Consider the following 27425-nt stretch of genomic DNA (forward strand, 5'->3'; position numbering starts at 1 on the left):
CTGCCTCACAGATACATAGGATAATGCTGCTAGATTGATAATCACCATAGATCTTTGTTGTGATCAGTTTGAAGAACGTGTAAACTACTTATTCAGTGAATAAACTTAATAAGAAATTTTAAAGTTTGTGGAATATTTGGAAACCACAGGTTTTACTGGGCTCATATTTTTGATGTTACAACATCTGTGTATAGCATATCCATATTGGATATGTGGTTCAGAGCCATTGTCTACTATGCCAGTGGCTCCACTATCCTGTGGGTTGCTGAGTGGCGAGACTCCTGCTGCTCATCGGTCTTAACCTGCACTAGCAGAAGCTCGCAATTAAAATCCATCATTTTCCATTAACAGTAATAATAGTAGCTAACATTTATATAGCACCTACTATGTGCCAGGCACTGTGCTAAGCACTTTACAACTGTTGTCTCATTTGGTCCTAACAAAAGTACTAGGAAGTAGGCACTGTTATTATCCCTATTTTACAGATAAGGAAACTGAGGCAAACAGGTGAAATGACTGGCCCAGGGTCATGCAGCTAGTAAGTATCTGAGGTCACATTTGAACCAATGCTCTATCCACTGCACTGCCTAGCTGCATAGTGGAGATATCAATCATCAAGTATTTATTAAGAATATTATGTGCTAAGAGCTTACTAATAGATTAATAGTGTCTGTACCTGAAAGGGAAATTATGTTGTCTATCTGCTGTTTGCACCATCAAAAATGAACAGATCATTATATCTGACACTATTTCAGTGAGAAGTAGGAGATGGGAAATTGTTCTAATGGTGTAACCAAAATGCTATGCAATTGAAATTCTAAAGAGAATCAAACTCAAGGAAACTCAGAACTTTAAGCAACGAGTAACATTTCCACTAGCTGCATCACACTGGGAATGTCACTTGACTGCATGGGGGCCCAGGCAACTCCCTCCAACATGGCTCCTGAGTCATAGGGGGTTTGTAGTCTGCACTGGCAAGGGGAGTTCACATAACAAGAGTTCCCTAAGCTAATGAATAATTCCTTGGATGGGAATTTGAAAAAGGGATTGCTATTCATAGAAATCCAGAGAATGTCTTTTAAAAATTATCAGGACTTTTACATTTAGATCTCATCTAAAAGATGTATGTCCAGGAGTCCTAACACTCCCAAGGATAGCTTCTTTACTTTCTCATATGCACAATCTCATGTGGCCTTGAACACAGTGCATGTATATCCCTCGCAAATTAATGAGTTTCCTGCAGAAGCTGCATAAAATATAAGATAAAAAGAAATAGAATTGGACTTTACTTCAGCTTTATGATGGAACTACTGTATAACCAACTGCCTATTTTTTATCATCATTTATCCTACTTTGCTATAGTTATGATTATATTGGTAATTGTTTAAGTTCTAAAATATGGAAACTCTCCACTAACAAATCCCCTAAGAATGTCTCACAGAAAGTCAAACTTCAATCCTAGCTAAGATCCTCAGACACAAGAGAGCCTCTTTGTGTTTGTCATTGGCTCCTTCCAAGCCCTAGAAGCCTGTATGGTAGGACCTTCTGTAAGTGCATATGATCTCCCTGCTATGCCTTACCAAAGCTCTTGAGTGGCAACATGGACTGGAGGACCTAGGTTTGAGTTCTGACTGCCACCGTAAGAGAGGTAAAATAACTTTCCCAAGGTCACACAGATAGTAATAACAGCTAACATTCTCATTTTCCTCATTTGTAATATGAAACAGTAGGACTAGATGATCACCGAGGCCTCTTCCAGTTTTAAAGTTATGGTCCTGTAATCACTGACCTTCTCTTCCAAATTCCACAAGACTTATGAGATCATATATTATTTTAGTTAGTATTTATTTGAGTCATAGTCCCAATTATTCAACATCCCAGATCAAATACTTTTTTTTTAATTTTTTTTGTATAATTTCTACTGTATTCTATTTTTGTATAATTTCTACTGTATTCTATTCATTAGTAAGGGTGTTATTATAGTCATTATAATTGTTACGGTAAAAATTTTGTTGTGATAATAATGTCCTCAATAGAAGGCCACAGACACCAAAAGACTGCTGAGTAATTATGTGAAGATGCTTCTGGTGACTATGCTTTTTAAAAGCATTTTATCTGAGCCTTGACGAAAATTAGTTTCATTAAAAAAATCATCTCATATCTTTTTACTTGCCCCCCAAGTTTTTACCAACCCTTTTCTTATTAATCAATACCCTGAAAATGCTCCCTCTGATAACAGTATCAGAAGCTAAATATATAGAACTAATATCATGGATCACAATTTCAATTTTCTTTTTTTCTAAAATTCATTTTATTTTTAATAACTTATGGGATAAAATAAGCAGTTCAGTAACATAGTATAATAAAAAGATGATTGCACATGAAACAACAAATATACTACATACACCTTGCTATTCCTTTTAAATATACAACAATCATCATGTAAACTTTTTTCTCTTTTCTTCCCTCCCCCCACCCTGCACCATTTTTAGTTTTCATCAAAATCCTTGCTTTTCTTGGTTCCTGCATGATTTTGTAAAATTAAATCACTTAAAGAGACAACAAAGGTTATCATTCAAAACAAGTCTCCAGGTTCTTTTGATTTCGTTAGTTGTAGTTTATCTTCAGTAACATAGCTCATCTCTTTTTTCTTAATAAAATTTTATTTTTTTTCAGCTAACAAGTATTTTTTGTCCCTTTCTCCCCATATTCCCTCCTCCCAAAATAACATCAGCAAAAGAAATATAAAACCCTTGTAACAAATATGTGCACTCAAGCTAAACAAAATTTCTATCGGTCATAATCAAACATGATTTCTCTTTTAATATGATAAAACTGAAAACAAAAATAGACAATGTTTAGCATTTCTAAATCAAAGCTTCTTAGCATTTCATCATTGTAGAGCTTTTATAACTTTTTCAAGAGTTTCTGGATCAGTCTCAAGTCTCATTCCATGACCTAGTATCTTAATTCATTATCCACTACATTATTCCTCTAGCCTCTCCAAAAGTCACAGAATTTCCATTGTATAATCAATTTATTACCTTAACTACGGTTAACTTAAGAGAAAAATATTAGTGACAGGAAAAGAGAAAGACACGAAAATTGCCAGTATTGTTGACAGTTGTAGAAAGGAGTTTAGGTTAAATAACTACAGCCTACTTGACAATTCTCAATGATATATCTTGTAAGGCAGAGGTCAGCAAACTCCCTGTTGCCTATTTTACATGTAAGACTTCTGAGTTAATAATGATTTTCACATTTTAAATGAAGTTTTTATCATATTTTAAAATGTAAAAGATTCATCTTAATTTTGGGCCATGTAAAAATAAGCGGTGGGCCAGATTTGAGCAATGTCACATTTGACCATTGTTCTACGGTGTGAAATATTTACTGAAAGCTAATTGAAGGGTGGTATTAGAGAAAGGGTGGATCTTTTTAACAGCTTAGTCAATAGAGCAAAGATACTTTGTTTAGAAATATTTCTCTGATGCGTCAGTTTTATCTTCTCAGGTTTTAATTTCCCACACATAGATTTCTGTTCCTTAGAATTTCACTTGATTTGGCTATTCTTTCCTTTTTTCTATTTGGGTCATAGCATTTGGTTTCTATGGAAATGATATTCATGTCAGAAACAAAATTATGATGATCAGGTGAGGAATAAGTTCTAAGGCTGATGAGTGCCATACAAATCCAATTTACATGCAAACATAATATGTACATTATGTCCTTGTGGAGGTCAACATTTCACCTCTGAGTCTTAAATAATTTTACAGTGTTTTATTACTTTCTAATCTTTTCATCATTTCTAGTGAATATAGTGCTGAGTCCTCATTCATTTAATCAAAACATATGTTCCCATCATGAACACTTTCTAAATTATCTTTATTCCTAAGTATTTCCTTGATGTTATACCACATTTCTCTGGCCTTCTGAGATAGCAAAAATCAGATAATTTCTGATGGATAGTAATCCTTCAAGGAGTATACCTTCAGATATAATTAAAATTCTAGCATCATGAAGAAAGCTACACAGAAGTCATAAAAAAATAATAAGTTTAGTTACCATGATAGGTTTCTGAAAATCATATATGTATATTATATATACATGCATAGACATACATGAACCATTCATATTATATATAAAAATAATAAAGAAATGAAAATCCTGTGTAAGAAGCAACAAAACAAAATATACTTTCTAATAACTATAATATTTTCATTTGCATATTATGCAAAGACTTCAAAACAACAGTTGTATCAGATTATCTTGAAAATTTTAAAGTTATCAGATAAATTACAAAGACACTATGCCAAGTTAAATTGAAAGTAAAACTCATACCTAGTTAAAACACAGGTATTACACTATGCACATAATTATACTTAGCTTAGGTGGCTTTGTAAAAGATCATACCAAATTTGGGCTAGTGAAACTAAACAGATTACAAATTGACTCATCGTAACCATTGCCCATCCATGAAGAAGTAATTAAATAAATATTTCTAATTATAAGTCACTGAGGTGAATAAACTATTTAGGAAAATGTTAACATTTCTATAATTTGGATAAACTGGGTCATTCACTTATTGTAAATAAAATACACTTCAATTTTCTGAGACAGATAGAAGAGAGGAAAGCAGGGAGTGAATCAATCAGTTCTTTCCAGCTTGATTTGTTTTATTTATTCATGAAGACTGTAATAAAATATTCAGAAGGAAGAAGAGAAGCAGCTCCTTGTGCTATAATTAAATAGATCTAGAGGCAAGATTGATTTTATTTTTCTCAGTGCTAAAATCAGCATCTTCAGCTTGCTGTGGTCAATGGTAATGTTTTACTGTGTTTATTTTTATTCTTCAAGAGTCTAAATGTAGGTAAGTACTGTATATCTTTACTTTCTGTTGGATTTATATTTGTGATTAGCTTCTAGAGTAAGGGTCGTCAAACTCTTTAGTCCTGAGTTATGCTAACAAGGCTATGATGTCTTGGGATATTCCTGGCCCAGCTAAAGTTTAATTAGAATAGCAGAAAGAGATAGGGGAAAAGATGGAAGTAGGAGGAATGAAAAAAAGGGAAGAAAAGAGGAAGGAAGGAAGGAAGAAAGGAATGGAGGAATAGAGGGAGGGAGGGAAGAAAAGAAAGAAAGGAGGAAGAGAGGGAGGGAGGGAAAAAAGGAGCAACAAAAAGTGAAGAGGAAGAGAAATAGGAAGAAAAAGGAAGAAGAAAGGAAAGAAGGAAAAGAAAAAGTTGAGGAAATCAGAGATTCACATGGGAAGTCTCAGAGTACTTTCAATAATTGCTTCAGAAGTCCCATTATGGTACCCATTTACTCCTGTTAAAGAATGTGTTTTTTTCTGCCTGTAAAATGAGAAGTACAATTTTGTGTATGTGCATATGTATGTATATATATATATATATATATATATATATATATTTTTCAAAACACAAGTGCATAATTTTCTTTCCCTCCTCTCTCTTTTGCTTTTAATAGTCTTTATTGAGCATCCGTGGCTCTCTTTTTTCTCCAAGACGCAACAGCCGAACAAGCATCTTCAGCTTCAGGGGTAGAGCAAAAGATATTGGCTCTGAAAATGACTTTGCTGATGATGAGCACAGTACTTTTGAAGACAATGACAGTAGAAGAGATTCCTTGTTTGTTCCACACAGACATGGAGAACGGCGCCACAGTAATGTTAGTCAGGCTAGCCGATCATCTCGGGTCCTGCCCATATTGCCAGTGAATGGAAAAATGCACAGTTCAGTGGATTGCAATGGTGTGGTTTCTCTGGTTGGTGGACCTTCAGCCCTTACGTCACCAACTGGGCAACTCCTGCCAGAGGTGATAATAATTAAAACTGTTATTCATAAGAATTCAAGAAAGGTGGGACTAGCTAGTTCAGACATGAGTGGGTGTTCCTTTTTTCCCTAGCGAGATGTGTGTAGAATAGAATCCTGAATGTCAGGCATTAGGCTAATCAAGCTTAGAAGGTTGCTTTTAAATGCATTACTTAATCTGTTTCTAACAAAAATCCTTCAAGATACAGATTCTATAGATGCTCTTATGCCCATTTTATAAATAAGGAAACAGAAGCTTAGAGAGGTAAAATATCTTCCGTAGGTCACACAGCTGGCAGGTGCCAGAGGCAGGATTCAAGCTCAGGCCTCTCCTGATGCCAAGGCCAGCACTCCTTCCATCATACCACTTTATTCACTGCTTTGGGTTAGCGAAACAAACCTTAATAGTATAAACTTTGATTAGTGTGAATTAATTGATTTAAAAATAGGAAAATTAGAGTTTACAAAATAGCTGGTTTTTAGTAAGCTAATCGTTACTAATAATTAAACAAAGGGAATTTGTGACTTATATGGACTAGAATGTTATTACTTAAGTACTATACTGAAATAGGATCTGTTGTTACCTATAAATACATTATTTTGCTCACAGATGGGCCACTTCAACCCTGCATAGAGTGGTCTGTCATTTTGGAATTAATTGATGAATACATACAACGGCACTTTTTTTTAATTGCCACAACACTTTGGTGGCAGAATTGACTTTAAGATGTTGACAAAATCAGTTTGTCATGTATTTTATTTAAAATTTCAGTTAAAAAATTGTGTCACTATCTTGTCTGTTGCAAACCAAGTCCCCAGATATTATAAGAATATACAAGCTATTCCAAGCTTCACTTTCTGGCAGTGAGAAGAAAAGCAAAAGTGGAGCTGGAAGAAAATTTTGGTGAGGATAGCAAGGCAAAATGCTTTTAGATATTTCTTTGACAGAATAGAAAGATTCAAATGGAAGAAAGTAACTGAAGAGACAGCATGGAGTAATAGAGAGAGCGCTGGACTTGGAATCAGGAGGATGTGAGTTCTTTACTGGATGAGGGACCCTGAGCAAGTTACTTGACCTCTCAATGCCTCAGTTTCTTCATCTATAAAATGAGGGGATTAGATGTCTCCTAAGGCCCCTCCACACTACAAATCTAGGATCCTGTAATTCAGTTCTTCAGTTATTAAGCACCAGCAAGTGCAAAGCCCTGTCCTCAGTTCTGGGAAAACAAAGACAAATCAATTCAGCAAGCATTTCAAATATAATTTAAGCAAGGAAAGCATACTTTTTATTATCATGTCATTGTTAGGCAAACATTAGATCAACTATAGAAGTCATTTTAATTAGTAACAATTAGAAATGTTATTAGTAGCTAATGATTATATTCATTGTTTCTTTTAAAGATATTTTTATTTGTTAAATATGTCCCAGTTACATGTAAAAAATTAAACATTAATTTTTAAAAATTTTGAGTTCCAAACTCTTCCCTTTCCCCTGTCATCCTTTCCCCCTTTGAGAAATCAAGTGATTTGATATCAATAGTGCATGTGAAATCATGCAAAACATATTTCCATACAGGCTAAAAAACATAAGAAAGTAAAGAAAGTATGCTTCAATCTGCATAAGAAAATAACTTTTTCTTTGAGAATATTAAGAGAAAACAATAGGTGAACTTTATAAATCCCTTTTATGACTTCTACTGAACATGAGGTCTATTTTCCTACAAAATATCTGGTAATTTGATATAAGACAATAAACTAAAAAGTAGCAGTGAATTACATATATATAAATCATGGTAGGGCTAAAAGAAACCTCAAAAAGCCTTCCCATCTAGTCTTAGCCATTCCCCCTACATTGCCTAGCTTTCTATATTGTTAGACCAAGACGACACAAGTGTGCCCCACAGATCCCCATGAAAACCAAACCAGAAAGAAATAACTAAGAAAAAGCAAACTGTATCACATTTTAAATTAAGTGTATTTTTGGTATTAGTCTTATCCCTCACTAAAAACATTCTTGTCTCTTTTAGATCTGGAATTACTAGGCCAGGGCTTATAGTCATGTTAATCTCTTTCCTTTCCATGTCTTCATTGAGGACTACTTGGGAACATCCCTGAGAGATGAGGATCTGCTATATTTTTCAAAGGTTTCCCCAAAGTAACATTGATTAGCCCCTTAGTAATCCTTGATTTGACATCCTCAAAACACCTTCCAAAAAGCCTGACTTAATGAAGTGGTCTGCTTTTAAAGAGCACAGTACACACCCTTTCTGCGCCATGAACTGCTTTTGTAGGAATGCTTTAGGGTTTGATTGATTTTTCCTGTGCTAGAGGATGATGGCTCCTTGATTTGGCATGTTCTTTTCAGGGCACCACTACAGAAACAGAAATAAGAAAGAGACGATCTAGTTCTTATCATGTGTCCATAGATTTGCTAGAAGACCCTTCTGCAAGGCAAAGAGCAATGAGTATAGCCAGTATACTGACCAACACAATGGAAGGTAGGTAGCCAGCTTTATACCATAATTGCTCAGTTGGCAACAATGCCCCACCCAACTGCTTTTATGAATTCCCGGAAAAATATTTCCAGAATTGTTATTTCACATAAAGGTTTGCATCCTTTACAATCAATATGTGCTCTCTGGTAAAGATTTCCCATTTTAGCCTCCAGGAAATTGCTGCAGATTCCAGGTAAATATAAGTGTTTTTGTTTTTTGTTTCCGTTTTTTTACCAGATAAGGTTCTAAAGCAGTAACACATTTTTAGAATAATGTGGAAAGCAGTTTAATAATAAATATTGAGGATGTTAACCCAATAAAGTTATATTCAACAGATACAACTTGAGCTATGGACTCTCAGTTTTATGCAAGAAATATGTTAATTCTCATGTAAAGAAGGATTTAAAGTTAGTCTGAAATAAATATTTCAAAACTAAAGAGATTTTTTTTCCTTTCAGCTGTTTTAGAGAAGATAACTAAAGTGCATTTGATGCCTATGTAGGTTGTTCTTTCACCCCAGATATAGTATTTTCTTTAGAAGTTCACTTCTGGTGGCATTTTCATTTCGTTCCATACTGTAAGTGGACTCAAACTTTGCCTCCCATGATTTTGGGAATACGTCTGTGTGCCTTATGTTCTAACCTTTCTCATGTGACCTTGTAGAGACTGAATGGGTTTTAAGGGTGTGTGTGTGTGTGTGTGTGTGTGTGTGTGTGTGTGTATGCATTGTTTTATAGTTAATTCAGTTTCTCACAATATCAAGCAGATTCTTGCTGGATTTTTTTTTTCAGTCTAAATGAAGACTCGTTGAAATTTTTTTAAGTGTCAGAAGCCTAGAAGTCACAACCATAAAAATCCTAGAAGTGTAGCTATACAGTATTTATCACAGTCATGTAATCGATATGACAAGTCCCCATTTTCTTGATGTCCTAATGCAGTAGCAGAAATCTTTTCACTGATTTCTACTGGAATATTAAACTCTAGTACGTTCTTCCCTAACCTCGCCTGCCATTAGCTTGCACTCCTTCTCCTCCCCCAGCTGCCAGTAGCTTGCTCCTCCCTGTCCCTCCAGGTAAAGTCTTTTGAAGATTCTCTGGGCTTCTGCTCCTTGCCATAGCAAAACCACTGAGAGGAAGCTGCCAGTGGTTCTGCTACCGATGTCAGCAGCATGGCTGCTCCCTAAAGCAGGAAGTAGAGAAGGAGACAGGGTAAGTCAAAATAATAGTAATGCTTTGCACTTTCAGTACTATTGATTTTCAATAAATATAAGAAGTTATTTAGAAAAAAAAAAGCACCACAGAATTGGGCTCTTCTAATCATTAAAAGTTATAGCTTTCAAAATGAATACACCAAGAACTCACTCATTTGGAATCTATAAAGAATGGCGCATAGAATGGAAATATGACCCAGGAATAGATTCATTCATACATTCAATATTTGAGCTCAGATGATGAGCAGAATCCTGGATGAGGCACTGGGAGAGACAGGAGTTTAAATAAGAACTTCACCCCCATGGAATTTACAATACAGGGATAAGACACAAATGCAGATGCCTATATCATATAAATACACTGGAAAGTTAGAAACAGGTGGCCAATGGTGACTTCTAAGTGCAGAAAGTTTTACTTTTTCCCCAGTATTTGTTAGAAAGATTCAGTTTTATGACTCTGTGACTTTTGGATTGATCACTAACTTTTTCATCCTGTTTTCCATTAGTTATGCAGAGTGAGAATCTGATTCTCCCTTATACAGTAACATCCAGACTTTTCAAGTTGAGGTTCCTAACAGGCTGTGTGTCAGGAAAGTAGTTGACATCTAACTTTTGTAGCCATAATCTATAACTTTCTGGTTCCCCAGAAATGGTAGCATGGTAATGTTATATTCGTGTAATCTTATTGTTTGAAAATACGTTCCTTCTATGTCTAACTTTAGGTTTGTTTACCTTTATTTTGTTAAGTGGCACTTTGTTGATCTGACCCCACCATGACCCCTTTTTTTTCTATTACTACAGTCAAGTCTTAATTATCCGGGATAATATAAGGTTACGGTAGCATGGTTGACCCAAAGAGAGGAAACAATTCAAAATTGTTTTTATTTTAAAATGCATTGCATTATTTTGCTTTGCCTCATATTAAGTTTAGCTTGTATTTCTTGAATATATATCAGTGAAAGGGTTAGGAAGTAAATTAGAAGCCCTTTGAGTGGAAAAGATTAAATGTTTACTGTGGCTAATCCACTGTATATTTAATCCACATAGATAATTGAGAGATGGCTGTAGTTCTTAGGCCTTTGCTGGTTATATTGTTTTATATTCACTTTGTGGGATGTATTATACAAATATGATTTTATTCTAGTGCCCAAATTTATCTGGTGTGAGGATTAACAGAGCCTGCTCTGTAGATGCAATGCTGGATTTCCCTATTTGATCTCTTCTCTTTCTTCTACAAAATTTATGTTCTTTTACCAAATGAAAAGCAGATGGTGATTTTTGCGAATTTTAATAGCGTATTAGGGGAGAAAAGGTAACAAAGTATACCGGAAAAGGATTTTATTGCTTTCTGTTTTGTTTCATGAATAAGCAACAACTGTTGATGTTTCATGATCCATTGTGCTTGAGAATATTTTATAATAGTAAATGCAAATCTACCCATTAATCAATGTACAGCACCAGGTTACCATTTGAATTCTAGAATGTGTCTATAAAATGAAGGCTACACATTTGATATCTGTAAGCTCTTACTGACTGTTAAAGATGGCTTTTACCAGTTAAAATTTGTGGTGTTCTGAGTTAGAATAAAACTGTGCGTTAATAGTTTTGACATTTGAGGAGACAAGCAATTTGTAGACATTTAACAATTTTGAAGACTGCTCACTTTATGTATTCAACAAATATTTATTAATTATCTACTGTGTTAGCTACTAAAAGTACTGCATTGAGCCCTAAAAAGTGTATTTATCTATTCATATAGAATTTAATCATCATTTTACTGTTACCTTATTTGATTCTGATAACAAAAAGTAAGACAAATAATTCAGTGCATATTTCATAAATGAGGAGACTAAATCTCAAAGAACTTAAATGATTTGTCACAAGTCATATGACTAGTAAATAGTGGAGTGCAACCCAGGTTCACTGACTACAGATGGTTTTTGTAAGACACACAACTATATCTTTAGGAAATTGAAAATTTAGTAAGTGTAATTAGCAATAGTTAGTTAATTGTGATCTCAATTGTCCATTTTATATTCCTGTGGTTATAGTGAATCGATTGACTGAGGATTATAGTTTTGAATGTGAGTTATCCAAGCTGATAGAATGTCAAATACATTTTGTTGGGAGTGCAGTGTGGGTTTAGTAAGAGGCACTGATCTCAATTAAATTGTTAGGAATGATCAGCTGTTAGTGTAGAACTTGGACAGAATTAAAAACAAAATCCCATTTAGTCAATCTGTTAACAAGCACATATTAAGTATTTGCTATGTGTCAGGCACTATGCTTGGTCCTAGGGGTACAGAGACAAAAATCAAATGGCCATGTTCTTAAGGACTTTACATTCTATCAAGGGAGGTAAACGTGTCCATCTATGTGTTGCAGCGGTAGCAAGATTACCCCTACTTTGGTCAATGACCCTCACTTATCAGTTGCTCCTCAGCCTGATACTTGATTCCTTCTCATACTTAAATCTTAAAATCCTGAACTCGAAAGCAATCCAAGACTATGTTTCCTCATAAATTATTAAAATTTCAACATATGTCTCAATCAAGCTCAGAACCCCTGGCAGTTCATCAATTAGTATTTATTCAGTAAATTAGAGAAACTTCTTTTCCAAATTGTAATTACTTATGTTTCTCACAATCTCCTTGGATTAAGTAAATATTAAAGTTATTAGATATACAATTTATTAACACAAGTTAATAATAATAAAATAGACATGCAGTATTTTAGCTGCAAGAATGTTCACAGAGTTACTTTACTTCTGAGAACAAAGTCCCATACCATTTAGTTCACTCAAGATAACAAAGTTTTTCTTCACAAGGTAATGGTTACAGCAGTTTCCTAAAGTAAGATATGTCTATCTTCTTTCTCTTTATACTCTCTGTATCTCAACAGATGTGACAGGAAAATTTTAGTTTGCTTTTCTTTCAAATCCTCGTTCTTAATAGTCTCTTGTTAGACTCATTCTTCATAAAAATTTCTTTATAATGTTTCTTCATAAAATAAGTTGAAATTTCAAGGAAAGGTATTTCCCCTCATCTTCTTTCTCTATGCCTTTTCTACAAAATCCTCATAATCCTCATGAATCGAGAATAATCCCCCATTCTCCCTGAGTTTGTAGGAAGAAACACTTCATCTAATGAAAGTTAAAACTATAATCCCTAGCATCTTGGCTTCTTAAAAAGAAAGCAACGGTTTTGATTGCCTCTGTAGGACAGGCTTTTGAAACAGGTTTTGCAAAGGCATATAGTAAGTAGATACCAGGTGGCAGTTCAGGGAATAAGGAAAGGCTTCATGTAGAAGGTGGCACTTGAACAGGCATATTAAAAAAATTTCTATAGGGCAGAGGTGAAGACCATATCATATAATTTAAGAGCTGATTAATGAGAAGACTAATTCCCCAACGATTTGTATTAATAATGGAAGCACATAGACTTTCATTTCTTGTGGTCTTTAGTTAGCAGCGAAATGTGGAAGGTGTGTGTGTGATGGGGGAGGGAGAGGCTTAGAAGGCTTAATGTGCAATTCCATCTTGTGAGCCTGATTTGTGGGTTTCTGACTGGCATGTTGTGGCAGACATTCTGTCTTTTTGTTGCAAAAATTGAAGATTATTGTCTGGTAGTTGAAGGCTGCAGATGGAATTCAGATAGGAAATTATAATTTCTCCACTTTGTAATGTGCAAAGAATACAAGATATCACTGACCCATCCACACTATAAACCAATATGAGATTGCCACAAAATCCATCTTAAATTACAACCTGCTTTAATCTCATTGGCTAAGGTCTCGGTAGGTAAGATTTCCTTATCTTTAGCTCATCATATCATTTTAGCATTTTTTCCCTTAAATTTTAAGCCAGACGCTGTTTAACATGAAACATATTGAGTACTATATTCATGAATATTCCTCCCTTTTTCTTCCAGAACTTGAAGAATCCAGACAGAAATGCCCACCATGCTGGTATAAATTTGCTAACACATGTTTAATCTGGGATTGCTGTGAACCATGGCTAAAAGTGAAGCACATCGTCAGTCTCATTGTGATGGACCCATTTGTTGACCTGGCGATTACCATCTGCATTGTCCTGAATACTCTGTTCATGGCCATGGAACATTATCCTATGACTGAACAGTTTAGTGGGGTGCTTTATGTAGGAAATCTGGTAAGACTGACTGCTTGAGTGTACCTTTTCTCTTTAAAAGAAAACGCTAATGCCCTACTGGATCCCATTTTTTATTCTGCAGGCTCAAACTAAACTTGGAATTGCTGTTATTGTTGACCAGTTATACCGATCACAGCAAAAATGCTTAAAATAAAGTTTAAATAAAATGTATTTGTGAAGCCAGTTAAAGATTTTTAAGTAACATACTCCTTGATTAGAAATGAAAGTAAATTACCTCATAGAGGTGATTACTAATTTCTGAGAAAATATGGCACCAAAAATTCTGAAAAAACAGAATATTTTCATTAGGGCATATCTACACTTGCTTACAGAGTAGAAGCTACGTATATCTTATTCATTTAAGTAAATTTCAAAAAGTCATTTGTAAGGTTCTGAAGGAGTAGGTGGGGGATGGGGAATTATATTATATGGATTATTATTTCCATACATCATTCTAAAAATGTTTAAGTTTCCTTAAGTTTAAGCTTGACAATTATGCATGTACATATATTGGAAATAAATTAAAAGCAAGTTATATAAACATAAGCCAAAAATTTTACCACAATATAAATCAAATTCCTAGTCTCTGAAATAACCACCTTCTCTCTTTACACATTACTAAATCTTTTTTCTAACCAGTTAGAAACTATATTTTTAGGCTAAAGCTTAGTGATTTTTTATAATATGTGTTTTATGCTCATGTCCTTAAGTTCCTTCAATGAAGACCATACAGATAAATTCCAGTTTTTATCTTATTTTTTTCTAGCACATGCAAATCCAACAGTATTCAAGTTTAAAGCAAATGGAATCAATAAATCACTCCAGTAACAGATTTCATTTAGAAGGAAAGGGCATTGCATTTATCGTCACTTATGGTGCTAGCTGGGAAGGTAAAATTAGCTTACGTGAAAAGACAGGAAGATTACATGGTCAACTGTGAGATACTTGACTATAAGTGCAATAGAAGTCCAAAGAAAGTGTGAATTGGAGTAGTTGGAGAAGAATTCATGTAGGAGCTATTCCTGGACATATAGATGTAGGTTAGTTTGAATTCATTCGTTCATCTCTTCAACAAATATTTATTGAAATCTACTATTTACCAGTTACTGAGTTAGGTGTCCTGTGTCCATTTAATAAAGAAGAATAAGATATGACCTATGCTGTCAAGAAGTATATGATTTAATAGATAAGATGATGATATAGGGAAATAACTATAATGAAGAGTAATGTTATAAATTCTGTGAGAGAAGGGTACAAACAAAGGAAGGAAAGAGAATGACTTGCAGTAGTGATCAAAGAGGCTTCATGGAAGAAATAGCTTTTGAGCTAAGCATAAAAGGACAGGTGATATTTTAACAAGTAGATTATACATGGGAGGAAATGGAGTGAGTGAAAGAAAACAAAAAGAAAGAAAAAAGACAAGTACTGTGGACCACTACAATGAATAGTCATTCGGCCAAAGGATACGTTACCTGAACCCTTTCAGGTAACCCTGGTATAACATACCAGGATTCTATAAATCCCTTTTAATTTTTCAATAAAGGACAATATGTGGGTCATTATTGTTATTGTTGTGATGGTGGAGGGGGATCATGAATAATTTATTTATTTTTATTTATATAGCACTCTGTGGTCTACAAAACTTTTTGTGTGTATAATAACTTTTGATAATTTGCATTTTTGTCTTACTAAGAATGAAAGATTCTAAGGGTTTCTTTGGTGGGAGAAAATGGAATTTTGTTGACTCTCAGGTGAAACTTGCTCTGGTCTTGCTTAGGATAGTTGTATATTTTGTTAAATTATATTTAGTATGTATGTTTTCCATGTTTAAAAATTCATCAGATTAAAGCAATTAAAGGATATAAAGCAGTAAAAATATGGTATTACCAAAATGTTGTAGGGGCAGGTAGGTGGAGCCTGGAGTCAGGAAGACCTAAGTTCAAATCCAGCTTCAGACCACTTATAAGCTGTATGACCCTGAGCAAGTCATTTAACTGCTGTCTGCCTCAGTTTCTTCATCTGTAAAAGTAGAACCATAGTAACACCTTCCTCCCAGGGTTGCTGTGAGGATCAAAGGTAATAATAATTGTAAAGCCTTCGCCTTGTACACAGTAGGCACTATATAAATGTGAGCTATTTATTATCACTATTATTTTAGTATAACAAAGAAAGACCCCTGATGAATCATTGAATCACATGATCTTAAAGATGTAAAACACCATGGAAACTGTCTAGTCCAACTTCTACCTGATCAAGAATCCCCTCTACAACACTGCTATGAAGTGGTAATCCAGCCTTTCCTTCAGTATCTCTAGTGAGCAGGGAACCCACTATCTTCTGAGGAAATCCACTGTATGTTTGGACACTTCTTGAAAGAAAGTTTTCCTTTTTATCAATCCTCAATCTGTCTCTCTGCAACTTCCTTGTCTAGGTCCTCCCTCTTGGATAAAAAGAACAATTCAAATTTCTTTTCCAATGACAGCCCTTCAAATATTTGAACACATAATCATGTAATCCTTAAGTTTTCTCCAAGCTAAACATACCTAGTTCCTCAATGATCTTTATATGACACAATCTCAAGGCCCTTCACTGTAGTGTCTGTTTATCAGGATCCTTCTGAAAATACCCCCTGATCGCAATACAATACTCTTGATCTCATATGACTAAGACAGAGCACAATGGGATTGTCACCTCTCTGATTCTGGACATTATGTCTATCTTAATTCATCCTAAATTTGCATTAGTTTTTGGCTGCTTGTATAATTCTCTTGATTCATGCTGAGCCCTATGACTACTAAAACCCCTACCTTTTATTCAGAAAAACTGCTAAATAGCTATGTCTCCCCACTTTGTGCCTTTGAGCTGATTTCTCTAATTCATGTGTAGTACTTAACAAGTATTGCTTCTAAAGTTCATCCACTGCGCAATGTTTTTCTTTTTCCAGTCTGATATGGCTTTACTAGTTCTATGTAACCTTTCAGAGATCACTGATAGGGGCGCAATAGTCATATCCGTTAGTTCTTCCATTTTCCAGAGGATGTAATTCAAGACTAGTGATTTGATCTTACTAAAAGGAACTGGTTCTTACTGTTTCCTGATTCATCTTTGGATCCTATGCTTAATCACAAATATTTCCTTATTCTTCTCTTAGTAGAAACCATGTAACTATATAGTATATAGTCTACAAGCTAGCATGTATTTTATATTCCAATACATATACCCACGTGACATTTGATATTTAGATAAGGATGTAACTGTAGTTATCATGGTAGCTTTATTCAGAGATATTTAAATATTATATAATTTCATCAATATATTTAATATAAAATAAATATTAATATCAATAAAATGGATTGCCACATCTATAGAGTACTTTATAGCACGTTCTTTTAGGATCAGCAAAGTAAATACCATGTCTTAAACCATCTTCATCCTAAGCTTTATGCATGTGTCTATGTTTTACAAATGACAACACCAAACAAACACATACTCCTTCAAATTGCCTGAGTCATGAATGTTAGGTTGTTTCTGCATGATTTCCAAAGCAGCTAGCAGCTAAATCAGTCAAAGAACTTGAGAGTTTACTGGGGAGAAAATGAGTCGATTATAGGGTAATAAGGTCACAAAGTTAGTGTTGGAAAGCAAATAGATTTAAAACCAAAAAGTTTCTTAGACATAATGTAGTCTAGTTCTCTTTTACAGATTAGGGGCACAGAGAGATTAGATGCTTTGCACAAGGCTCCACAAGTAGTAAGTGGTATGATCTCAGTTCTAATCAGTTTTAGTTTCTGATGTATAATCTAATGCTCTTTCCCTAAAGCATACTTCCTTTATACTAGGGTTGGGAATCACGGGATTAGGGACTAATGCTACTTAAGTCAAGGTCATGGTTTCAAGGACCCATTAGTTTTACTCTGTTCCATGGACACAAAGTGAAACGTAACTTTAGTTATCTCTCACAGATGAACTGTTGGTCAGCAAGAGTAAAGCCGTTACTATTCTGTAGGGAATTAAGACAGTCACCTGAAGTGGTGCCTGAACTCTGCTGTCAAATTGGCAGTGACTCAAGCAGGTAGAAAATGAAAAAGAAAAGGGTTGCTGATGCTCTCTGGTAACGATAACAATATTAATAATAATTATAATAGTAATAAGTAGCATTTACATAGCGCTTTAAGGTTTGTAAGGTGTTTTGCAAATATTATCTCATTTTATCCTTACAATAACCTGGGAGTGGGGGTAGGTGATATTATTAACCCTATTTTACAGATGGGGACACTGAGGCAGCCAGCAGTTAAATGACTTGTCCAGAGTCACATAGCTAGTAAGCATCTGATAGTAGACTTAAACTCAAATTTGATTCCAGACTGTAGGTCAAGTGCTCTAGCCACAGAGTGACCTTGCTATCTCCCCAGCTGGTACTGAAAACATCAGAAGTTCATGCACGTACAAACAGTTCAAGAAGTCAATCATTCAATAAGCTATGTGCCAACCACTGTACTAGGCACTGGGAATACAAACAGAAAAATGTAGCTTGCATTCTGGTGGGATACAAACATATTCATAGAAAAATAAATAAATACAAGATATATACACAAAATAAAAATACATCTTAAATTAAGACAATTATGAGACAGAGGAAAGGAGAGCTTGTATTCTCGATAAATGGGATGGCCAGTTCAAAGGCCCAGAGATGGGAGATGGAGTGTTATGTGTGAGGAACAAAGAGAAATCCAATTTGGCTGAATCACGGAGTACTGAAGGGGGAGGGGGAGTCATGGTCAAAGGGGCTGGAAAGATAGATGGAGACCAGACTAGGTAGGGCTTTAAAAACTAAACAGAAGAGTTTATTTTATCCTCAAGTCAAAAGGCAGCCACTTGAGGGAGTTATGAAGGGGAGGCACATAGTCACAATACTATCAAAAGAAGTTGCCTTAAGGAAAATTGTTTTGACTGCCACGTTTAGGATGGACTGGAATAGTAAGAGCCTTGGGACAGGGAGAACAATGAGGAGACTGTTGCAATAATCTTGGCTAGAGGTGATGAGCATCCATTCTAGGGAAGTAGCTGTGTGAATAAAGAAAAGGGGTTAATATTAGAGATGTTGTCAAAGCAGAAATAGCAAAATTTAGCAACTGATTAGATATTTGGGGTGAGGAAGAGTGAAGAGTTCAGAATAATAGTGACATTATGAACCTGGAAGACTGAAAATATGGTGGCGCGTTCAACAATAAAACTGGGGTTCAATGGAAGGAAATCTAAAGGTTAGAAACATGGAAGGACAAGGCATAATAGCTTAGCAGAAAGAACATTAGATTTGGAGTAAGAGGATTTGGGTCTCTGCATTCTGGAGCTGCTACTTACTAGTGGTGTGACTTTAGACAAGTTACATTTCTGGGTTTCAGTTTCCTATTTCTTTAAAGTAAAGTAGTTCGTCTGGACCATCTCTAAAGTCCCTACCTCTTCAAAGTCTTTTGATTTCCTATGATTTATGAGAACTGAAGTACTATGCAGAGATTCAGTCACAGAGGAACTGAGGGGACAAAGTGGGGACTTAGTCAAAGAGGAATTGAGGTCCAAGGGAGAAACGCAGTTACTAGAGGACTAAAACATCAAATTCAGAGTAGGAACAGTCACAAGTCCTAAGTCAGTGAGTTATTGATGGAGCTCTTTATATTCTCTTATGTAGAAATAGAAGATTCCAGATTCTAGAGCAGGGCTGAATTTATAAGTTTGAGTCCAGCTTTAAGGTTTAATAGGCTATAGGAGCAGCCCCAGATCATTACACAAGCTACTTTTCCATGACTCTTCAGGCAAAATACTATATAGAAGGATTTGAGGGTTCTTTCTCCGTTACCTTTGCCTTTTTATTCCCATTGTGCTTAATTGGATTTAGGACTGGCTTTAGGACAATGGCAGCTTACTGATTTTGTTACCAAAGGTATTCTAACTAACCCTAGTTAAGTTGCAGTAGAGTTAAAGTAGGGCTCTCCATGTTCTTTCCCTTGGATAATTGTAGTGTGTAACAGTTCTCACTAGTGTTTCTTCTTTTTCATTGGATTAGAGATTGGTAAAGATGGAATAATCTTGTGGCAGAAGTTAAATCTTGTTATTCATTTCAAAACACAAAAGAAAATGTCCTTCACAGAACAATTAGGAAGATGAGAGTTGGGGCACCTACAGGGTACTTCTCTCCTATACTATAGAGTCCAGAATTTTCAACAGCTTTCCTCATTATTTGGGAAGGAATCAAACCAGCAGGTACTAGACTCTAACCCAACAATCTTAACCTTTACATGTTTAAAGGCATCACAGCTTACAGAGCCTCCCACTTTTAGAGGAATTATAAGTTCATTGGATTTGGTTTTTTTACAGAGCATTAAGGTTAGCTGTGCATCGTCTCAGTCACTCCGTGTTCAAGTACTTCTTCATTGAAATTCTCTGCTTCCCCCAAAGTCCTACTCTAATGCTTCATTGTAGCATAAAGGGAACTTTCAGTTCTTGAAGGTTATACCTATGGAATGAAGAACTGGAAGTTTCTATCATGTTGGAGTAACTTTGGGTATGTCATTGACATCAGAATATGCCTGCTTTCCAAGGAATAGCCTTGCTCAGTATGAACAGGCTCATCACTATTAAACCAGTCACTTGGAGATGAGTTCTTTGACCATAGTAATCCATGAAATAAAGAAAAATACAAAAGGGCTGTTAGTCCTGTATAGTCCCCTTCTGCTGCAGTAACGGTGGCAGAGCAGTGCAGAAGGGGGCAAAGGGGATAAGAAACATAGTTATTAGCCTGCCTATAAGCATTAACTTAGTTGTTAGTGCACTACATATAAGAATCTTGTCCGGTAACAAATGAGTGGGCATTCTACTGGAGGAAACAAATCATATCAATCTCTATTTTCTAAAACAAAACCAGAAATCAAAAGGAAATTGAAACTCAGTGGAAGAGTGGCTGACAGATTCTCCTTGGAAAGGTAAATGCAGGAATTGGTTTTATCATGTATTCAAAGAAATACTATTTTTCAGGATATTTGGTCATCCCATATTACAATGTTGTTGAAAAGGATTTGCAAAAAAAAAAGCCACTGTGAAAATAATTGTAGCCAATACTTGTTCTAGAAGATGGAAAGGTAGAAAGACTCTTTAGGAATACTTTCCAAATTTAATCAATATATACTTTTGTGATGTCAGTACATACATAATTATTAGGAAAATTGTATTTGAAAATAGGGTTCAGGAATAAGGAATAATAGAAGCCAAAGGCTTATATACTATATAAAAGACACTTGCCTGTATACTAAGAATAGTTTCTTCAAAAAAATTGGAAGCTGTCAAACATGACAAGCATCAAAAAAGTCCAACTGACCATATTTGAACAGACTAGAATGATTGAGGTGTAAGTTATTACTGAATTGGATGCAAAGTCATTAGATTCATTAGAGCAAAGATAAAAATAAATAAGAAACTTGGCCTCCTAAAATCTTACAGAGGACAATAGTAGAAGTGTATGAAAAATATCATCTCACAAAACAGAGAGAAGCAGTGAAGTTTAAGAAAGTTTTAATGAATGACCCAATTAAAGTCATCCCAAGGACATTTGAGGCTGAAACTGGAAAGAAGACAACAACCTTCTGAAGATAAGAAAAAATCTGCAAAGATTCTTATAACTAAACTAATTCTTTACACATCAAGGACAGTAGAGCTACTGTTGCAGTTTCATGGTGTGTTGTGGTGGCACAGTCTCAAAGGATTCAGAGTCAGACCACCTTTAATCCAAGTACAACCATTTACTGAGGATTGATGCCCCTCAGAAATGGGCTAGGTTCCAGGAGGAACCAGCAACTTAGTAAGACAACACAGGCAAATTTTTAGTGTAATGATGCTGATTACACAACAGAAATTATGAATATTAAGAAGGCAGGAGGGGTTTCTTAAGGGGTTAGGCAGTGAGGAGCTATTTTCTGATTGGCTAGCTATTGTGGTCCTGTCTGGTCAAGATGGGTAATTAGGCATTGTGATCCTGTCTTGGGCTAAATGAATGATGTGATTATGGTTAAATTCAAGAACATAACTGTTTAAATGTATGAATTGGATCCAGGGGCAGTAGCTAGCTAGGGGCAATGGCTGTATTGAGTCTGGGGGCGGGAGGTGTGGTTAAAGCCAGATTGTATAGTCAAATCAGGACATGCCTACTGGTAGGTTCAGTGGGGCCCATAAGGAAGTTAGAATATTGGGGCTGGGGGCAGCTTTATTAGGATTCCATCATTCTCCCCTCAAAGAGCTGGGACCTAGATTCATTTGGGAAAAGGGACAAAGGTCTCAGCTTCTGTAGCTTCTTCAGGCTGAAAAGGAGCATAGAGCTTTCATGATGGGTCTCAGGGAGGAAGTTGCCTGGAACTGAGCATAGGCTACGTCCAGGGAATGATGGATGGGTATGGGCTATCAAATGTAGGTCAACGGTATGTAGTCTGGAAGACACAAATCTAACAGGCAAGTTCAATATGCAGGGCCCAAATATAAGGAGAAAGAAACCAAGAACCTCATGATGCTATTTACTTTTGACATACAGGATTAGAATATTGGGTCTGGGGGCAGTTTTATTAGGATTTCATCAGCTACCATACTTGGATTCTAACATCCAAGTCCCAAATATGCTCATAGGGGAGGCAGAAAGGGCACTGAAGAGAATAAGAATGAGAAAAGCAGCTATATTAGACCAAGGTGACCCAGAAGAGATCCGTGTAGGAGGTCACATAATTGTGAGGATATTTTTGGATCTATTCTATAAATAACTGAAGGGGGTGTGGATGAGAAAAATCTAATGACATTACTGTCTCCAAAAGGCGACCAAGAAAACATTACCAACTATCTACCCATGTGCTTCTTTTCCCATCTATATAAAATATTTGAAAATAAGCTATATATATGCATTGATGGCATCTGTAATGAAGTTATTAGAAGGGAATATAGACAGACTTTGCCAATGGTATTTGATAATAGACCTCATCTTTTACCAAGGCATATTTGATCCAAAGATGTAGAAAATACAAGATTTCATTGTATTTTTTTTTGTTGATTATAGCTATCATTTAATTTAGTACAGCCACAGCTACTTTAAAGGCTCTCTTTCAACAAGATGTTTCTCATACATATGCCAAAAATAAAAAAAGATTCTTTAAAAGAAACAATAAGAAAGATAACCTAATTTGACAGGTCCTGCTTATATCAAATAGGGAGGTACATACTTAACAAGATATGCCATGAAGGAGATCCAGTGCAGAATCTTAACTGCAGAGAAAATCCCTACCAATGCTGAGGTCCTCCAGTTGTTCTTGTAGGCAGATGACATTGTGTTGATAGCATCTGGAACACTGGAATGCCTCCTAAATAAGATTCATAATCACTCAAAAGAGCTTGGCCTAACAATCCATACAGGAACAGTGAAGGAAAACCTGTCCATTATTCAGATATGCAGTTGGATAAACCATCTATGCAGCTTATGTTTTTGTAGCTAGATAGATAACTGATGAATAGCCTATTACTCCATTGGTATTTTCACAATGTCAAGAAAATAAGAGGAAGAGCTTGAATCCTTTGATTGGACCACTTTTGGTGAACTTATGGAAGGGTATGGATAACAGTAACACGAGATGAATCTGCACGATAGGAGGGAATACTATGGAGATGAGATCTCAAATACTATGGAATATTGAGTAGTTTTCTATATGAGTTAGTGGCATTTACCAAGGTATATTCCATTAACCTGGATGGAAAAAAGATTCCTCATCAACTAAATACTCAACAGATATAGTATCCAGTCTTGTTATAGTTTGGAGATGAAATGTGAACCTGATGCTGGGGGTTAAGTTGGCTCAGTGAAAAAGGTGTCTTGACCTTTCTGGTCATAAAAGAAAAAATCTAAGGGTCGTATCCATATGGTCAGACCATATCCTGCCCTCTGTGAGTAGAGGAGACAAAGCAGATAAATTATCAGTGCCATTTTCTTTAATGAATGAATGAAGCAAAAGCATTTATTAAGTGCCTACTGGGTATCAGGCACTGTGCTAGGGATTGGAGTGGACAAAGACAAGAATGAACAATCTATCCTCAAGGAACTTAACATTATTAGAGACAACATGTAAATAACATCTATACAAAATAAATTCAAGGTAAAGGGGGTTGGGGAAGAACACTTGCTGCTAGGCGGAATGGGAATGGCCTCCAGAGGCAGCTGGTGTTGGGAAGATCCGAGTTCAAATCTAGCCTCAGACTTACTAGCTATGTTACCTTAGGCAAGTCACTTAACCTCCATTTGTCTCAATTTTCTCAACTGTTAAATGAGGAATAATAATACTACAAGAAAGTTGCAGTAAAGATCAAGTGAGATAATGGTTGCAAAGCATTGATCACAGTGCCTGGCACATAGTAGGCTATATAAACGCATATTCCCTTTTCCTCTCATGTAGATGATGGAACTTGAGCTAAGCTTTGAAACAAACTAAAGACTTTAGAAGAAAGGGAGGGAGGGAGATATTAAGTGTATGCCAGGCACTGCGCTAATGCAGGTCTTCCAAACTCCCAGAGGCCAACACTCTATTTACTAAGCTACTCTGCTTACCTCACTTTTCACTTGATCAACTATGAATATTTCAAGTTTCTAATTAGATTTTCAGGTTCATATTTGAATCCATATGATTCAATGTACATTAATAAGTAGATACTGTGCTACTTTTAAAAATGCATAAGTTACATGTCTATTGTAATTTCAGAATGTTTTCAGTGATATTAATCTAGTAATCTATATTTTTCTCTTAGGTTTTTACTGGAATCTTCACAGCAGAAATGTTTCTCAAGATAATTGCCATGGATCCATATTATTATTTCCAAGAAGGCTGGAATATTTTTGATGGGTTTATTGTCAGCCTTAGTTTAATGGAGCTTGGCCTGGCAAATGTGGAAGGACTTTCTGTACTCCGATCATTCAGACTGGTAAATGCATTGCTCACATCTACTGGTAACAAAAGATGATGTGTTATCTTTTTCCTGTTTCATGTTTATATAATTTTATTATTAATAAACGAATCTTTATTTTTAAGCAGTGATGTTTTATACAGGATATTAAAATGCCTACCATAAGATAGAAAATTCACCTTCACTAATAGCCCCTACCTACAGCTTTATCTACAACTAGATAGTTAAGAATTGTCAGAATAATTCTTGAACTTCTGTGGGATTTTTTGTTTATTTTATAAAATGAATTTTTTTCTTTTGTATTTATAATAGGACAGCTTGAGTTTATGGACCTGTTAATATTAGTGGAGGTGGGGAGGGGAAGTCATTCAATTAATGACACCCTTGAAGTTCCCTTCAGATCTCTGGTTTTTATGTTGCATAGAATTTGGTCAGATTTTTCTTTTCTGAATTTTATTAGATCTACAAGATAAATACCTTTCTTGGACATATTTTATCTTCAAGACAATTGGTTTCAAGTTCTGATGGCAAAATCTATATAAATGTCCCTTTTTTCTGTGAAAATTAAGGTTTCTATGGTTCTTTTCTCCAAGATGTGGTGACTCTTGTTTGAAAATGAGCTGGGAAGAGAATCTGAAACCAGAAGAGGAGATGGGGAATTGAAGTGTAATAAAAGAATTTCAGCTCTATCTAGAAATCATTGTTGCCTAACTCCTATGACTAGATAATTGGTCAATTTGATTTTAAGACTATAAATTCACCATACTGAGTTGAGGAATGGTTAGTAGGATGAAACTAGTAAAATGATTGTTACCATTTACTCTATTTAGAGAATCATCACTGGAAAGTTCAGAGTCCTATGTATATTTTAGCCAAGTGTTTTTAGCATGTAAATTATTCTCTAGGAATAACTTAAGTACTTTGTAGGTATTTGACTCCTGTGGGTCACTTATATATGATTCAACACTAAACTGGTCCTCCTGACATTTATGAAAGTAAAAAAAAAAAGATTGCTGTTACTTAACTGTAAATGATATTTTAGTGATCTGAAAGAGTTAATACAGTTAAGTCTCTAACTTAACGGGAGATAGCAATTTACATATTTTTAATAGTTGGCTAATTAAGTTATTGAAGGTAGATCCTGACAAAGTAGGGATATGTATACATTTATCTTTAAATAAAATGAAACCTTTGGAAAATATAGCCAGATATTAAAACAAAGTATAACTGAGTTTTTTTTTAATGGCTTAAAAGTCAGAGTTATTTGTATTTTACCTTCTGTCATTTACATTTTAATATTTTTTAGCATTTCTGGATTTTGGGAAAATTCAATAAGCAGACTTTAAAACAGACATAGGACTCTGAACTTTCCAGTGATGATTCTCTAGATAGCATATGTGGTAACAATCATTTCCAGATTGTGCTGGAATTCCTTTATCAATCATAAATTCATCAACTCCTCTTCTGTCTTCAATTCAGGAAAAGTAGAATGCAGTTGGGTCGCCAAACAGATAATTTTATATTAGATCCTAGTCATAACAATGAGCTACTGGAGTTTACTGAGGCAGGAAAGGGGGAGCTGATTTGGTCAAACCAGTATTTTAGGAAAGTTACCTTGTCTGTGTGGAAGATGGATTGGAGTGGAGAGACACTCGTAGTAGGGAAACAAATTAAGAGGACATTGTAGTATTCCAGGTGAGAGATGATGATGGCCTGAGCTAGGTTGATGCTTAGGCAGAGGTAAGGAGATTTATGCAAGAGATGTTGTGAAGATAGACGCAATAAGATCTGACAACAGACTATCCTTATTTAGCATAAGGGAGAGTTAGGCATTGAGGATGACATCTAGCTGTGAACTGGGCGCATGGAAGGATGATTGTACCTTTGGCGTTAACAAAGAAGGAGAAAAGGTATGGATTTGGAAGAATAGATAATGGGTTATGTTTTGGCCATGAGTCCAGATGAAATTATAGGATCCTGAATCAAGGGAGAGTAATTAGATATGAGAGATATTGTGGAAGTAAATCAACAAAATTTGACAGCTGATTGGATATAAGAAGTAAGAGAGGGAAGAATCAAAGAAAACACCAAGATTGTAAACTTTGGGAAGTTGGGAGGAGGAATGACTAAAGGGAAAGATGATGTTTTACTCAGGTTAGGGTCTGAGATTCCAATGAGACAGCTACATGGAGATGTGTAGTATGTAGTTGGAGACATAGAACTGGAGGTTTTGGGTGAGAGTATTGTTAAAAAAAAATAGAGGATGGGAATCATCTGCGTATAAATGAGCCCTTAGGAGAAGATAAGATCACCAGGGGAGAGAGAGTAGAAAAAGAAGATAGGAGGGCTTAGGGTAGAGACTGGGATATCCACACTTGAAGGGATAGGAAATGGATACAGATGCAGGGGTGGATGAGGATCCAGCAGATGAGCTGAGAAGGAGCAGTCAGCTAGGGAGGAGGAGAACCAACAGAGCATTGTCAGAAATGCTGAGTCAGGAAAGAGTACCCACAAAGAAGTCAACAATACATAGCAGACAGGAAAGAGAAGACCATAAGATCTCATTTAAGAGATCATTGGTAACTTAGCAGAGAGTCATTTCAGTCAAGTGGTGGAGTCAGAAACAAGATTGCCTAGTGTTGAGGAGTGATTGAGTGACAAGGAAGTGCTGTTGAAATTGAGGTGCATCTCCTTATTGATGCACCAGATGTAGTAATATAGGACATAATTGCTGCAGAAATAAGCTG

General features: G+C 35.5%; 1 protein-coding gene across 1 annotated transcript in view; it reads left to right on the forward strand.

Annotated features, from left to right (window-relative positions):
- The window catches only part of LOC118835880 (sodium channel protein type 2 subunit alpha-like), a 155729-nt gene that overhangs the window by 69143 nt on the left and 59161 nt on the right, over positions 1-27425 (forward strand). Inside the window, exons 12-15 of the mRNA XM_036743174.1 lie at positions 5488-5835; positions 8197-8329; positions 13466-13704; positions 24523-24696. Coding sequence (XP_036599069.1) covers positions 5488-5835; positions 8197-8329; positions 13466-13704; positions 24523-24696 — 894 coding nt within the window. The remainder of the gene's footprint in view (positions 1-5487; positions 5836-8196; positions 8330-13465; positions 13705-24522; positions 24697-27425) is intronic.

The sequence above is a fragment of the Trichosurus vulpecula genome, chromosome 2 (assembly GCF_011100635.1).
Source record: "Trichosurus vulpecula isolate mTriVul1 chromosome 2, mTriVul1.pri, whole genome shotgun sequence".
Classification (NCBI taxonomy): Eukaryota; Metazoa; Chordata; class Mammalia; order Diprotodontia; family Phalangeridae; genus Trichosurus; species Trichosurus vulpecula.